The sequence below is a fragment of the Lycorma delicatula genome, chromosome 4 (assembly GCF_047948215.1).
Source record: "Lycorma delicatula isolate Av1 chromosome 4, ASM4794821v1, whole genome shotgun sequence".
Classification (NCBI taxonomy): domain Eukaryota; kingdom Metazoa; phylum Arthropoda; class Insecta; order Hemiptera; family Fulgoridae; genus Lycorma; species Lycorma delicatula.
The window spans coordinates 89,577,787-89,595,813 of NC_134458.1; the positions used below are offsets into that span (position 1 = coordinate 89,577,787).

At 28.8% G+C, this 18,027-nt stretch overlaps 1 protein-coding gene across 10 annotated transcripts in view; it reads right to left on the bottom strand.

The window, feature by feature from the left end:
* cher (filamin A protein cher) overlaps positions 1 to 18,027 on the bottom strand; it is a 570,661-nt gene that overhangs the window by 73,328 nt on the left and 479,306 nt on the right. For all 10 annotated transcript variants that reach the window (XM_075363574.1, XM_075363565.1, XM_075363566.1 and 7 more), the window contains one exon: positions 11,880 to 12,020. In XM_075363574.1, the coding sequence (XP_075219689.1) occupies positions 11,880 to 12,020 (141 nt within the window). The remainder of the gene's footprint in view (positions 1 to 11,879; positions 12,021 to 18,027) is intronic.

Genomic DNA, 18,027 nt, shown 5'->3' on the forward strand with positions numbered 1-18,027 from the left:
GCTTATTTTGAAAATTATAAACTCTTTTTTCATGTGCAACAAAAATAATGAAACTTTAAATTATGATAGGAGAAAAAGCTATAATTTAAAATAAAGTAACTGTTTTAAATAAAAGTGCTAAGTAAATATCATTTGTATTACAAACAGTAATAAACCAGTCAATTTTTCATCAAGTAGGAATTTTCAATTGATTATTATTTTCTAAAAAATATTCCCACAAGATAGTACCCCATAGGATTTTATGTTTTAGACAATTTATTAATAAAAAATTAAAATTTAGGATGACTATTTCCAAATAGGATTCATTACTAATGATAAAAAAGATCTAGTATTATGGGAATTCAAATCCAAATAAACAACTTTACCTGGATTTTATAGCTTCACACAAAATCTTTTACGAGAACTGATATGTGATGAAGCAAATCATTAATTTTCAACCACTTTATAAAAATTTAATTTAATACTGAAACAGCTAAATACTACAATGGTGTACTGATAATTTCCATACTTTAGACAAATATAATCTGGTTATTTAGTAATAAATATATTACAATCAAGAAAATAAAGTGAACTGATAATTATCTGTATATAGTTTATAGATAACTTACTTCACTAATATTAATAAGGAGGTTCAATTTTAGAATTATAGTACATCAGGTAGAAATGGTAAGTGATAAGTAACGGTAAAGCATTTTAATCAACGGTTCTGTCTTTCAGAATCTTTGTGAAAAGATTTCTAAACAGACCCTTCTTTATTTGTTCGTATTTCTTTTAGATCTTTTGTTTTAAATTGTTTTTTCTCTTGGATTACGTTGATGTATTAAAATATAAAATCAATATTACTCTCTATGTCTAACTCATAAAATTTGTATAGTAGATTTACTTCTACAGGTTGAAAAACATCTGGAGAGGTACATGAAACATTATAATGAAATCAGTTAAAAATTTTGAACGTGTTAATTGCGTTTTTAAAAGGTTCCATTGTTGTAACACATTTAACTTATGTGGCCATTTGGGGAGATGGTGTACCAATATTCTTGTCCAGATCCTAATTCTAGATTTCATTACCTTAATATTCAGAAACCACTATGGATTTATAACATTTCATTATACAAACTGAAGTCACAAGATCTAAAAGAAAAGTCAGAACACTATAAAATTAACCAACATAAACGGACACCTTTATTTAAATATGAGCAAGTCTGAATTGTTTTACTAATAGAAATGAAATATATGATACAAGTTACTGTTCAGTAATAATATTAATTTTGCATATCACTTAAATGGGTTTTCCCTAAAATTTTTACTTTTTCCAACTAATCTTCAGGTAAATATGGACAAACATTATTCACCAGTGATATCAGTTACTATTTGCTTTAGGGTATGTAATTTTAACTATTAATGTTATTGCTTAAAGTTCATTTTTGCTTAACGAGGGTACAGTATTGGGAGTGTGGCAATAATTATTTCATTTGTTGAGGAAGATACCTATACTTTGTCAAAAAATATCTAACAACAGTAAAATCATCAATTGAGTAAAAAATTTTACTAAGTTTATTATTTATTGGTTTTTTTTTAACCATCATGGACAACAGAAATACATATTAATCACTCTGTAAAATATTAAAATTTTTTTAAATATTATATGTAAACACTAAATTGAGAATGCTAGGAAAATTTTGATATAACATAAATGATATGAATTTTTTATTTATTTAGTACATAAATTCTGGAATACAAATGATTAACAGCTAATGGTAGATGGTTTAAAATGCCTTTCTAATATCCTTACTCAATAAATATGTACTTCTTTATCTTTTCTTATATATTTTAAATAATTACACTTTCCAGCAACAAATTACTCATTACAATTAGAAAATCCATTTCAAAAACTAATTTGAAGTATTGTAAAATTGTCATATTTAAAAATTATTTGAACACTACAGGTTCTATTGGCTCCAAAACTGCCAATTTCCACACTAATTGTATAACTTATGACAGCAGTTTATCAGATTGATAGTTTCTTATATAAAACAATTAATAATGTTTTGGGGATCATCATTTACACAAAATTTAGACTGATTTTAAGCTACAAAAGAAAACTGTTAGATATACAACAGCAATAAGGAAAAATGAAATATGCGCACAATCTTTGAAAATCTAGAATTAATGAACCTTCATTATTTATTTATGAAGCAATATCAATTTTACAGAAATAAATTTTAAAAACAGATTTATACACTCATAATTATGAGACAACAAGTGAAACATATAGTTTTTGGAGGTACATAGAACAACAATATGTGAAAGTAAATCATCTTATGCAAGACCAGTTATCATGGAGAAATTATGATATAAAATTACCTAAGATGATACAAACAAATTAAAAAATTGTAATTTTTATAATCTTTTTATAAGGTTAAAGATTAAATAAATTTTTAACTAAAAACATTTTCACTGTATTGAAGAACTCCTTTCCCTCCCCAACACTGGTAAGTTAAGTGGTCACAAGTTTAGGATTAAAGGAATGGATTTAAGATGACTCTGGAATCACCATGTACTCTGCACTAAATCACCAGAGGATGACATTAAAAAAAGGAACTTCATCATGATCAATTTGGGCTAAGTAATCCATTTGGTTAGTACATTTTGTAATAAATTTCATAAGAGAATACAAATTACAAATGCTTAAAACATGAAGTAATGCATTAATACACATATTTCTGAAACTCCTGAATTACCACATGAAATACATATCAGACACACAAGTAATCCAAAAAAATAAAGATATTTTTATTATAAAAGAGATTCTTCTAAAGAAAACAAATGGTCACTGGTAAACTCCAGGACTTATGTTATTTGTTACCTAATATATCATAAATTATGATTACTTAGTCTAATAAACATAACTTGATATCCCTAAATATTTACTATACATTTATCACTTCTAAATATTTTCAATTTCTTTACAGTTTCCACAAATTATGAGGTGTAAATATCACTAATCCTAAACAGATTCGTAGCAATTTTGTTGTGGTTAACAACAGTGATAACTGTTGAGTTTTCAATGTTTCTATACAATATCATGGGCAATCATTTGGCAGCTAAATTTTTATAGAAACAAATATGTATGGATGTCATGACCCCTCAAAACATAATATGACTCTAGAGTGAAAGAAATATTTTATTTGTACACATATTTTATATTCAACCTGGAAATTTTCAAAAGGAAATTTTCATTATCTTTCAAATTTGACAAGAAATCGATTACATCATTTTATGTAGAAAATTTCATTTGTATCAGATAAGTTGTTCAGAATAAATGGTCACACAACCAAATACTTTTAAGTTATTATATTGCATATTCAACTTTCAGTACACAAAAAAACCATACCTTCAATATATATCTACTCATTTTGAATATAAGACATTTTAAAAATAAGGTATTAAAGTATCAGCTAAAAGGAGGATTTAAGTTTAATTTTTCAAGCTACCAATAAACTTATTACCTGTAACCCAAGTCTAGGTGGAAATAAAGAAACGTAAAAGTAATATAATATAACTGATGGGTTCTTACCCCAAGTTAGTGAAATATAATTCCTAATATTTTAAATAAAGATTGAATTAAAAATAGAAACCACTTTATTTAATCATTTTTAATTTAATAGAAACTACTTTTTCTGCAGCTAAACAAATGATATAATGTTTTTACATGAACTTATTTATGTTTCATTACTTATTTCTACATAGTAATAATAATCCTGCCAAAATAACCTCCCTTTTATTCAAAGCGGTTTCATAAAATTTAATTCTCTACATAGTTATAAATATGTTTAGATCTTTTATATTAAGATTGAAAACATATGTTACAAACTAAGTAATTAAAGAACAAGGATGTTTAAAAAATAAAAGCAACCGTTTTTTTGATTAAAAAAAAAATGTTATAAAAATAAAGAGTGGAAAATACAAAAGAAATTATTTTAAAATTTAACTTATTTAAATAGTCATTATTTTTAAATTAAATAAATGAACTTTATATCACAAAGCAATAATGAACAATTTATTTTGCAGGACGATGAAATTTAACTACAGAATTACTATGTACCTTAAAACTATTTGTAACACCTTAGGTTGTACCAGTGAGAGAGCAATTTCAGGGAATCTAAGAAAAAGGTTTTGTAAATTTCAGGGATACAAACCTTGCTGCAGTTTACGCAATACAATCAGCAAATTCCTTATCTATAAAAGAGTACTTATAAATGATTAAAAAGTAATATGAAAAATTAAATCTGCTTCAGTGATAAGGTAAGGTTATTGTATCTAAGTAACGGAACAAAAATTCTGGTAACTAAGCAAAAAGAAAAAAAAATTGTTTATTTTACCATGTAAATAACACTACAGCCAATCAACACTTACTAAGACCCTTTCTATACAAGAATGATTCATCACAAGTGAGAGGGATAATGATGTTATTTCACAGATATACCATAAAAATTCACATTAATAAAAAAAGGCTGGCCCACTGAAATCTTTATAAACTAACTTTATAAGTTAGTGAGAAGTGGGTCAATCTATTTTAGAGAGATTAAATAAAAACAAAAGGTAATCATAAAGTTATAATTATTTAAAAATAAATGTACACAAGATAATGTAGTGAATAAAAATTGTGGTGTGGTTTTTTAATGATTGTTTATTAGTTTATGCCGCATAAAAACTTAATGACCTGGCAACATCCTAATGTTTGATACATTCTGAATAATTTACTTTTAACTCATCTAGAAAAAATTTATTATTATTATCATTATTTAAGCCAATTTTTTTTTTAACTTAGTTCATTTTCACTTATCTTGTGGCCTGATGTTTAATAAATAAAACTTACATAAAAATACCTGCTTTTTATTTAAAGATGTATATGCACACCAGTTTTTATTTTCATGGTAAAGTGAAGTATTATAGGTATTTATAAAAAAAATATCCAAACTATTGGGTTTTACTTCAAATGGGGTAGGAACTAGAGCAACCTTACTTTACAGTCAGTGTTTAATTTTTCACATAATATGGTTAGCAATAAAATCAACTCCACATTCATCTTATGGAGTGAAAGAGTACACTTTTCCTTATGTTCATCTGATTTTAAGATAGGTGGAACAAACATTTTTGGCACTAATACTTTCTGTGATCCTAAACAATGAGAGAATGAATGATGTAAATGAATGGTTATCATCTATTTATCCATCATAACACTGGGGTGCACCCTAATAAAAATGTGACGCAATTTCTTTCCGGCCATGGTTATTTTAGGGACAGACAGAAATTCAGCCTGGTAGATTTTGGGATGTATCCTCAATGTGGACAATTTGACGACACCTACCATGTTCGTATATGAATGTTTGAAGTACAAGTTAATGCGTACAGAGACCATCTGTCGACTTGATCTTATCGGGTTGGTGTTGGATCTCCGTGTAAACTGGAGAGGTCAGGCTGAATGGGCAATAGCGGACAGCTCTGCTTCGATTTCTCTTGTATTCTGTTTTTGTTGATGTTTTGTTTTATAAATTATGTTTTTGTTGTAGTTTTGTTTTGTTTCAATGCTACTGTGTTGTTATTATTCCATGTAATATTTTTGTTTCATTTATATGTTTTGGGTTGTATGTTGAACTCACTTTTACCTTCTATGGATAGGTAGTTCAATTCCTTTAATTAGGTCCTTTCAGTCTTACTTAAGACTCGGTGAGATGTGTTTTGTTTTGAGTTCATTAAATAGTAGTACATTGATGGGAATGTCACTTGTGGCATCGCATCGGTGGTATCCTGGCCAAGGCGAACTGGAATATGTCATCTGGAGGTCAACTGGAGGTTTCAAAGAAGTTTCAAAGATGACCTCCAGTAAAGCCTGTAAGGGCTCAGAACAGAGTGGATGGCGGAGGGTGTCCTCCCCTACGGTGGTTAGGATGTTCTTAAAGGATTTAATAAAACAGAAAAATTGGTGGTTATCAATTTACCCAAGTGGCATAATGTGGTTAGCAATAAAATTAACTCTACATTTATCTTATGGAGTAAAAGAGTGTACTTTTACCTAGATTCATCTGACTGATGTTTTTTGATGGAAAATATTAACAAAGGTTAAAATAGTATTATGTTTTTCAAATAAATATTTATATTTTTCATAATATTAAACACTTTATAAATAAAGTAATTCATTCAGCGTAATACAAAAAAAAGTGCCAAATAATTTATATTTTTCAGGAATATATCTTTCATTTTTATTTTCACAAAAAAATAATAAATGACATATAATTCAGTTAACTTTTTCTAATCATTAAAGACATGATTATTTAAAAGGAAAAAACATGTAATCTAAAAAGATTGGTATATTGTGTATGATTTTATATCCATTCATATTTTTAATTTCTGAATTTATAATTGTTAAATGTGATGCGGTCTATGAAACCGTGCAATAATTCAGAACGCGTTATTTTGCAGTAGAGCAAAAATTAACAATGTCAAAAAAACCGATATTCAGATTTTAACGGCATCTGTTGAATGAATTCAGTAACTAAACTTTCAGCTACATTCAAATGTTGCCAATAGCTTTTAAAATACCGAAAACGGATCTTGAAATACACACTGCACATTTTAGAAACCATGCCATAAGTCGGTAATGCGACTTATGGCATTGTTTCTTCAGAGCTTGTTGCGATGAAAGTACCGTAATATTTATTATGTTAATCCATTTTTACGAGACTTAAGAAATTATCTTTTAAATAAAAAATATTAATTACAAGTTTCAGTCAATTATTTTGCACAAATTTTACTAGAATTTTCGTAAAGTTGGTAATGACAGCCAGAAGTCTCCATTTCTTGTTTACGTTGTGTGTAGCTATATTCGTGATTCTCTAAGTAATTTTTTATAGTAAGTTGTGTGTTTCTGTTATTCATTTTGTTTCACTTTATTTATAACAGTTCTTTCAATTTGTATTTTTAGTAATATTTTATTTGTTTCTTTGGGTTCAGTAAATGAACTGCCAATGAAACTGAAATTTCTAGAAAATTCTGTAATCTTGATGTGAGATAATCTAATTTCTTCAGTACTTCCTATGATTCTTCGTTATTAAAAAAAATGTTAAAATGACTGTGTTTATTTTTTTAGAATATATAATATAATTCTACACAAAATTCTGAAAATTTTAATATAATATTCTCATGGAAGCATTCTTTCCTTCCTCGGCTATTGAATTTTACTCTCAAAAACTTTGAATGCACTTTCCCAAAAATCAACATTTCACAAAAACGGGTTTTAAAAATCAAGTGAAAATAACATATTTATGATAGAAGATTGATTTTAGTGTCAAAATGTTTAGAATTATGCACTCTATTAGAAACAGTGAAAACAATAAAAATGATTTTTCCTACATATGGCATGGTTTCACATCACAAATATGTTATTAAAAAATCATGCAGAATTATTATGTTAATTTATTTTTAAAAATGTACAAACAAGGAAATTATTTAATCTAAGTAAAATTATACAAGCATGGAGTGAAATTTTTTCTCTAAAGATAAACAGAAAATAAAATATTAATGTTTTATTAAAAACCATAGAAAATTCAATAAATAGAGTTATATTGCTCATAGAATAATTTCAGTAAAGCAGTTGTAAGAAAAAAATGTAAGTAGCAAACAGAAGAATAATAAAAGTCATGTAAAACATGGATACAATAAAGAAATAAAAATTTATTACGGAAATGGTTTATAAATTTAGTTTGCATATAGTTATAGAATGTTATGATACGTGAATATTAATATACAAAATGCATGCATAATACTTTTAACAGTATCACAGTCTTGTACAGAGACACACACTGCAGATATGTTATTAAATTATGAAAAAAGTGTGCAAGTGATAAAGGCAAAACTAAGTTAATTTCTCGAAAACTGTAAGTGTAGAAGTGCAAAATATATTTTAAACATCAACAAAAGAAAAACATATAAATAAAAAAATGGTAATCAAACATTTATTTAATGGCAGCATGAATAAAGCATTTATTACAGGTGAACTATATTGTATTACTAATTATTCACCAGTAATAAAACAAAAAGTAATAAACATATAAAAAAAAATGTTCATCTTTTTATTTCTCCTGAGTTAATACAAAGCCAATTTCCCAGGATTTGTTTACACAAAAAACAAAACACAAAGACAAGACACAATTAATTTTGAAAGCAAAATGGTTAGCATGATTTTTAAAAATTTATTAAGATTATTAGAAACAAGAATTTACAGTGTTGTTTTAACCACCATTTTATAACTTTATTGCATTACGATTAATATGTTGAATAATATTTTAACATATTTGTAGAACAGAACAACAAACTTTTCATTAAATTTCAATTTTATCATATGACCTTCTTGTAATAAGGGAAGAAAATGTTTGTAAAAATTTCATTGAAAGCTCTTCAATATTCCTTAATTCATACAAACTTATCTTGCCAAAAAAGTGATGTTTTTGATACATTTAATAAAATGGTGTCCTCAGCAGCTTAACAACCAACTAAACTCACAATATCTTCTAAAATGTCAAATAAGATTTCAAGTAAAATTACTTAAAATTATTCTGAAAAAAATCTGATGCGATCACTACATGATTCCTTGTATACCTATTAAATTACATACACACATTTTTTTAAATAAAAAGTACATAAAAGTTTATTCCATTAATAACTTTTGATATTTTTTCATTTTTTTTTTTTATTATTGTTATTGAATTATTTATTGCATTTTTTTTTACGATCAGAGATTAATAATTATTAATAAATCAATATATTTAAATTTAAAAAAAAAAGAGGAGATGAAGTCGGATTCAAACCAATGTGCCTTCCCCTAATAAGGTCCAAATATTTCATTAATTAAAATTTTATTTGGCTATAACTCTGGAACCAATAAAAATATGTACCACTTATGATATATTGTTGAAAAGCTCTCAATGAGGGATTATTACTGTAGTTAAGAAAAAGTCCAAAAATCCAAATTTTTGGATTTTGGGCTTTTTTTGATACTTTTGGTTCAGTTGATTGCAATCAAAAGGGGAGGTGCACAACTAAATGATACAACAGTCCTAAATCCTACAGCTAATTGTTTTTGAGTTAATGCGAGATACAAACGTACATATGTCATGCTGAAACTAGTCAAAATGGATTCAGGGATGGTCAAAATGGACATTTCCATTGAAATTTTAAAATCAAAATTTTTCATGATTGTAATACTTCCTTTAGTTGTTACAAGGAAGTAAAAATACTTCAATGTCTGGTAAAAATACAAAATTCTACTAATTAAAAAATGAATGATCTTTGTAAGGCTGTAAGTACCTTGATCCCTTGATCCTGTAAGAGATTCACAGTTTCTACAGAGGATGAATGTTTTGTCTTTACCTCTGAACTACCCTTTCTTTTCCTCTGATACTTTCTTCCTGGATCGGTTTCATAGGAGAAGGGTAGGCCACAACATTGACACCCTCAAGAAGGTCAATGAAGTAATTGCTAGTGGAGCAACTATTTCCTTACTGGTGCTTGATAAATGAAGCGACCCAACCTCTAGGCCTACTTGAGGAATTTTTTATATTTGAGGTTTGGACAAAGGAGCCAGTTAGTAACTGAGGTTTAGAAACCTTGGTAATATCAGGCCTAACTACAAATTTGCTTATAATATACTTGATACAAAATGGGCTTTTCTTTTTGGAAAACTTTTACTGAATTAGCTGACATAAAGATTATTAATGTATATATATGTAATATGATCAATGCTTATTAGAATTTGATGTATTAAAAAGCCCAGGCTTAAACTGTAAAGTGAAAGCGAGATGGCTAAAGTGTGAAATGTTATGCATTTGTAACAGTCACACTTACAATATATATATATATATATATATATAAATATGTATTGTACCATAGTAAAAATAGGAAAGCTAACATTAATGAACTAATCTTAAATAAAATCTTTCATTGTTTACTTCAATGTGTGCAAATTCATACAGCAAATTCTTACAGAGTGATTAACACAATATAAAAAATTATACGTTGTGACAAAGTAACAATTTCTTCATTGTTTAATATTTTTTATAATGAAAAAATTTACATATATAGATATGAATAACGTAGAAAGAGAGTAATGCAGTAGCCACATTTATTCATTAATTTTTGTAACAAAAAAATAGTTATCATATGAATCCTGGCCAAGACATGACCAAGTGGTTCCATAACCACTTCTTAAATATGAAATGGACTTTGTGAAAAATTTTTTTCTCGTTTTTGAAATACTTCAAAATCTACTGTACAACTTATATCTGAAAGGTACAAAGTTAAGAATAAGATACCAATAGATGGAACAATATTTTGTATACTGGTTTTCCAGTTATTACCAAAATTTAACTTTGCTGGATACTGTTTCCGTGTATGATACTTACAATTTATTTGTTATCATTGACTATAAAAATATATGACTTAAAATAAAAAAAAAAATTAAAAAATACAATTATTATTAAAAGCCAAAAATTACAAAAAATATATAAGAATATGTATTTGCACAATTAAAAAAAAAAACATATATTCTTCAATTTTTACTTATGTTTTGCAATAATTTTAATAGAATTTTTTCCGGTTTTTTATTTTTGTTTAACAATTGTTGCTGTAATGCACTGCCACTTCTTCAGATAATTTACAACTCAACGAGTGAAAAACTGTTTAAATATAGGAAAAAATTTTACTGTTATTTTTTATTAAGAGTTACTTTTTTTGAACAACCAAATATTCATCAGTTTATAATAATACATTTTTTCATCATTAATTCTATATTTCAAGAATATCTATTTCAACAATTTTTGTACATTCAGTTTAAATTCATTCATACCTTTAACTAGAATAAAATAGGAAAGAAATGTACACAAAAACCAATTACAAAAAAAAATGTGTTGTAACTAATGATTATCGTTTAAATGTCGAAATGCCCATGAAGTTACAGCTTACAGATTCACAATTCTTTGTACTTAATTAAAAATTAAAAATTTAATTTTTTAATTACTGATTTACTTGATATATAAAGATATACCTGATATACTAATATATAAAGATGTGTTTATAAAGATTTAAAAACACATCGGTTAAGTCCAAATGCAAATGCAAAATGTCAAATTTATCATAGAAATATTTATTTAAACTACATATGATTAAAATATTTGTACAGATAAATTATGATAACAAATTAGTATCTTCATAGGAATAAAGTAGAATTATTTGTCTGATAATTTGTTTTGTCATTTTAAAATACAAATAATCTCACAAATTTTGGTGATTCAGTCATTATAATTCATTTTGTAATTTATTTATTTAAAGAAAGTTACAGTATAAAGTAAAACATTTCATTAACAACCCTATCAAACTTTTTTGTAATTATAATTTTTTCTTTAACTGCTTTGTAGATATATAAATAGATCAAATAAGCAACTATTAAATTAAACAATTCTCAACCAATTAAGCAACCAATAATTCTCAATTAAATTATTTTATGCAATACGATAAAATTTAACTCTTTAATAAGTTAAAAAACCTAGTATGAAATGTTTCATACAAAAATATACCTTAATTAGGCAATATCAATACAAAAACCTGAATATGGCAAAGAGTTCAACAGAAAGCAGACAAATGTGAATATAAAAGAGTTTATTAACAACATAAAGCTTCACAGTTCTAATTCTAATGTTATTTCAGTTAAAAATTATTTTAAGGTAGCATAATACTTTCATCTATTTTGTATAGCAGAAGTATAGAATGACACTGAATAAATAAACAAGAAGTAATATAAAAATATATTAAATTTTTTCACATACCCTGAACATGTTCTCCATTGTATTTAACATACAATTCATGCAAACCTTCTTCTCTTGGATCATATTTGACGCTTACTGTACCATCTCGATTATCCTCTATAACTGGTTTATCTAATTTTCCACTTGGCATCTTTATTTCAGCTGAAAATTAAATAAAACCCATATTAATAAAACATAACCTGAACATACTACAAAAAAAAAATAAAAAATACCACAATTGATAAATGATTATACATATATAAACCTGAAGAAAAGGTGTCAGATGAATCGATAGAATTTAGAGAAGCTTGAGGAATAGGGATAAAGAAGATTTCTGAGGAGGATATCGCAAGAGATCTGAATAAAAACAATAAAAGAGAAAATATAGAAGACGAATGGGAGAATGTTAAAAAGGAAATTCTTAAATCAGCAGAGGCAAACTTAGGCAGAACAAAGAGAACTGGTAGAAAACCTTGGATATTAGAGGATATATTGCAGCTGATGGATGAATGTAGAAAGTATAAGAATGCTAGTGATGAAGAAGGTAAAAGGAACTATCGACAATTAAGAAATACTATAAACGGGAAGTGCAAATTAGCAAAAGAAAAGTAGATTAGAAAAGAGTTCAGAAGTGGAAAGAGAAATGATTACTGATAAAACAGACAGAGGATACAGGAAAGTTGGAGAGAATTTTGTAGTACATAAATTGAAATCTAATAATGTGTTAAAGATGGTACACCAATTTATAATGCCAAAGAAAAGGTCGATAGGTGGGTGGAATATATTGAAGAGTTACTTGGAGGAAATGATTTAGAAACTGGTGTTACAGAGGAAGAAGAGGATGAAAAGGGAAATACAATACTGAGATATGAATTTAAGAGAGCATTAAAAGATTTGAATAGTAGAAAGGCTTCTAGGATAGGCAGGATTCCTGCAGAATTACTGTGCATTGCAGGTAAGGAAGCAATAGATAGATTATACAAACTGGTGTGCAATATTTATGAAAAAGGGGAAGTTCTGTCAGACTTCAAAAAGAGTGTTATAGTCATGATACCAAAGAAAGCAGGAGCAGATAAATGTGAAGAATATAGAACAATTAGCTTAACTATTCATGCATCAAAGATCTTAATTAGAATTCTGTGCAGAAGAATTGAGAGGAGAGTGAAAGAAGTGTTAGAAGAAGACCAATTTGGTTTCACGAAGAATATAGGGACAAGGGAAGCAATTTTAGCGCTCAGATTAATAGTAGAAGGAAGATTAAAGAAAAACAAACCAACATACATAGCATTTAAATACTTACAAAAGGCATTTGATAATGTAGACTGGAATAAAATATTCAGCGTTTTAAAAAATGTAGGGTTCAAGTTTAGAGATAGAACAATTGCTAACATTTACAAGAATCAAGCTGCAACAGTAATAATCGAAGAACATAAGAAAGAAGCCGTAATAAAAAAGGGAGTCTGACTAGGATGTTCCCTATACCTGTTACTTTTTAATCTTTACATAGAACTAGCAGTTGAAGATGTTAAAGATGATGTTAAAGAACAATTTGGATCTGGAGTAACAGTGCAAGGTAAAAAATAAAGATGATACGATTTGTATGATTTGCTGATGAAATAGTAATTCTAGCTGAGAATAAAAAAGATTTAGAAAAAAACAATGAATGGCATAGATGAATCCTACGCAAGAACTACCGCATGAAAATAAACAAGAACAAAGCGAAAGTAATAAAATGTAGAAATAATGCAAATGAACTACATAATATAAAAATTGGAAGAGAAAAGATTATGGAGGTAGAAGAATTCTGTTATTTTGGAAGTAAAATTACTAAAAATGGACAAAGTAGGAGCGATATAAAATGCCGAATAGCGCAGGCGAAATGAGCTCTCAGTCAGAGATATAATTTGCTTACATCAAAAATGAATTTAAATGTCAGGAAAACATTTTTGAAAGTATACGTTTGGAGTGTAGCTTTATGTGGAAGTGAAACTTGGATGAATGGAGTACCTGAGAAGAAAAGATTAGAAACTTTTGAAATGTGGTGCTATAGAAGAATATTAAAAATCAGATGGGTGAAAAAGTGACAAATGAAGAGGTTTTGTGGTAAATTGATGAAGAAAGAAGCATTTGGAAAAATATAATTAAAAGAAGAGACAGACTTATATAGGCTACATATTAAGGCATCCTGGAATAGTCGCTTTGATATGGAAGGACAGGTAGATGGGAAAAATTGTGTAGGCAGGCAACGTTTGGAATATATAAAACAAATTATTAGGGATGTAGGATGTAGGGGATATACTGAAATGAAAGAACTGGCACTAGATAGGGAATCTTGGAGAACTGCATTAAATCAATCAAATGACTGAAGACAAAAAAAGTTACATCTTCATAAATACAAATAAAGCAAAAATAATTAAATTGTTATCAAATAATAAATAAGTAAAATAACAAAAATATATAATTTTATAAACTATAATACAAAAGTGGTGTAAGGCATATGATTCCTTTAAAGAAGGTGTTAGTATAAATTGTACTGCAGGTGTTTGCATAATCGATAAAAAAAACAGAAGATATGTCTTTAATAAGCCTTAAAGCATATAATGTATATGCATTTATCAGAATTTCTCCTTACGCTTGTTACATACAGCAATATTTTGTAAGGATTGTTCAGGTTGTTTCAAATCAACAATAGAATACTGAAAAACTGTTATTATACATATTGTAATTTTCATGAAAATCACCCAATTTGGTTAGAACTTAATAATGGAGTTGAACTTTTAAAAGTTGAAGGCTGCGGGAATGGAATGGAATGCAAAAGTGGCGGGAGTTTCACAAAGTCTCCCTTCGAATCGCAGAGCCTGGACAGTGTCCCTTGCTGCTGTATGATTCTGTAATCGGGCGTGTTTAAGGGTTTATTTTAATGACGGGTCTAAGTTTCAAGTTTTATTATATTTTATGGACGGATTTATGATTAGCATTCCATATCCGTTTGTACCAGCGTTCTCAAACCCATTTCTGGGTCCGACCGCGGGAGGCTAGGCTTTTAAAACCTGTGCCTCCGACGTAATTCCGCTTCAGACCGTCCGCAATGAAGGCTGCGGTGTTTCTAGGTTAGAAGAATAAACTGTCGTGCCTTCCATTTTACGAACATTTTTTTCGTTTAGTTACGTCTGGGCCTTTCCTTTTTCTAAAAATACTTTTAGGGTTAGTCATTTTGGAAAATAAACTACAATGACAGTAACTGAAGTACAATCACAAAAATAACCATAAAATTGCAACAAATTCACTAACGAACAAATAGTATCTTTACTAGAATAACAAATGCCACCCGTCGGGTTGGTCTAGTGGGGAACACGTCTTCGCCAATCAACTGATTTTGAAGTTGAAAGTTCCAATGTTCAAATCCTAGTAAAGGCAGTTACTTTTATACGGATCTGAATACTAGATCGTGGTTTTCAATTAACCACACATCTCAGAAATTGTCAACCTGAGACTGTACAAGACTACACTTCACTTACACTCATACATATCATCCTCATTCATCCTCTGAAGTAATACCTTGCGGTGATTACCAGAGGCTAAACAGGAATAAAACAACTAAATTTCACCTATTTTTAGGTTATATAATAAATAAGGAAAAATAAAATTACAAAAAATAACACAAATTAAAAAAAATACATTATAAAAATTGGAACGACAACAGTAATACTGGAAAAGTGGCAGATCACATGGAAGGAAAATGTTCCTGCCAAGCAATTGAAAAGAAATTAATAAAAATATTTCTAGTCATCTGATTAACATGAAATGACCACCATCTTAAAGAGCGCATTTTGAACCATAAGTTAGACTAAAATCCTAACATTCGATTTTAGGATTTACCATAGAAAATTTAAGAATTTTGATCTCGACTGTCAAATAAAGTAGTTACTGCATATTAGTGGGAGTATTGTAACTTACAGTGTGAATAGGTAATCATTAGTATAACATCAGTAATATTACACTGCTCTCTATATAAATCTTATAATGAATCTTTATAAAGGATTATAAACTATGTACATATATATATATATATATATATATATATATATAAAACTGTGCAACCCCTACCAATCCCCAATATATTATCTGAGCAATGTATTCAAAGAGAAAAATATAGAATGGACTTAATACGAGGGTTATTTTTTTCAAGGTCCGATCGGTCGCGAAATAAAAACCCGCGCAAAAATCGGATGAGCCTTTGCACATATGTGTTGCGTCTCTAGTATGGCCTTCAATCACGCCGCGTCACTTCGTTTAGTTCTGAACACGCATCTAGCACGTAAACATGTCTACAACAATAGCATTTCCCGCCAAGTGTGAAATTCGTGCGGTAATTCGATTTCTTCAGGCTGAGGGATGTAATGCAGCTGAAATTCATCGACGAATAAGTAATGTGTACGGTGAAACTTCAATGAGTGACAGCAAAGTGCGACAATGGTGCAGGAACTTTAGAGCAGGACGTACAGATATTCATGATGCAGCCGGTCAGGGAAGGAAGCGAATGTCAACCGATGATCTCGTTGAGCGAGTGGATGAGGAAATTCGAGAAAATCGTCGGTTCATAATTTCTGTATTAAGTGATTCGTTTCCTGAAATTTCAAGGTCAGCTCTCTACACCACTGTGAGTGAGAGACTTCAGTACCGCAAACTGTGTCCGAGATGGGTTCCCAAGATGCTGTCCGACCATCACAAAACAATAAGAATGGACGCCTCCCTAACGTTTCTCCAGGGCTACCACAATGAAGGAGAAGATTTTTTGAACATAATTGTCACAGGGGACGAGACATGGGTCCATTTCGAAACTGAAGAAACAAAGAACAATCCAAACAGTGGATGCATTCTCATTCTCCTAGTAAACCAAAGAAGTTCAAGAGAACCTTCTCCAACAGAAAGTGTATGGCTACTGTGTTCTGGGACCGGAATGGAGTTCTCTTGGTGGAATTCATGGAACGCGGCACGACCATCACTGCAGCCTCATACTGTGCGACTCTTCAACGTCTACGAAGGGCAATTCAGAATAAGCGGAGAGGAATGTTGTCATCAGGCATTGTCTTTCTCCATGACAATGCTCGGCCGCACACTGCAGCTGTAACAAAGAAGCTCCTGCAGCTTTTTCGTTGGGAAGTGTTTGATCACCACCATACAGCCCGGACTTGGCTCCATCCGATTTTCACCTCTTTGCTCACATGAAACGCTGGCTAGGAGGACAACATTTTGGCACACACATCGAGCTGCAGACCAGCGTAAAAACATGGCTGAAAACACAGGCGGCTCCGTTCTATGACGAGGGTATTGGAAAGTTGGTACCACGCTACGAAAAATGTCTAAATCGGAGTGGCGACTATGTAGAGAAATAGCGTATCTATGTAAGTACTTGTTAAAAATAAAAAATTTTTTATTTTCACTGTGGTTTTAATTTCGTGACCGATCGAACCTTGAAAAAAAATAACCCTCGTATATTACGTTTCCAAATTTGTCCTATCTTTTCATAAAAATCTTGCATAGTCTTGTACTAATTCCCTTAGTTGTTCTTAGGATGCTGTTAAATTTAGAGAATAGTGGTAGCAATATATCACTACACTACAATATTTTATTCATAAATCTTTTATTAAAATATTTATTTATATATTTTTTAAATTCATTTAACTATGTGGATGAAACAGTGTTTACAAACCAAAAGCCTTAACTATTATTTAAAATCATTTTGGCCTGTACAGGCTTTTAAAGCTTGAGATTTTTAATTTAAGAACATTAGTTTTTTTTATTTATTTTAATAATTTATTACTTAATAATATCTGAAAAGTAATTTTATAATGTGGAAAATAAAAACTTAACAAAATGCAATAATTATTATTTGTTTTAAAAGTAACATATATTTATTTTTATTTTTTTTAAATTTTGAATCATTGTAAGCTTAATAAATAAGGAGTAATATCTAAATAAAATTATAAGAACCTTAAAAACGAAGAGGGGTCATTTGATTCTGAAACTAATTAACTTTTTTCACATTACCAATAATCTAAATTTTGAACAAGATTAGTTTTGCACTCAAAAAGTAAAAGAATAAATTTGTGTGTCTATCCACCACACCTTTTAAAGTTTTCCGGTTTGAAAATCCGATGACTTTTAT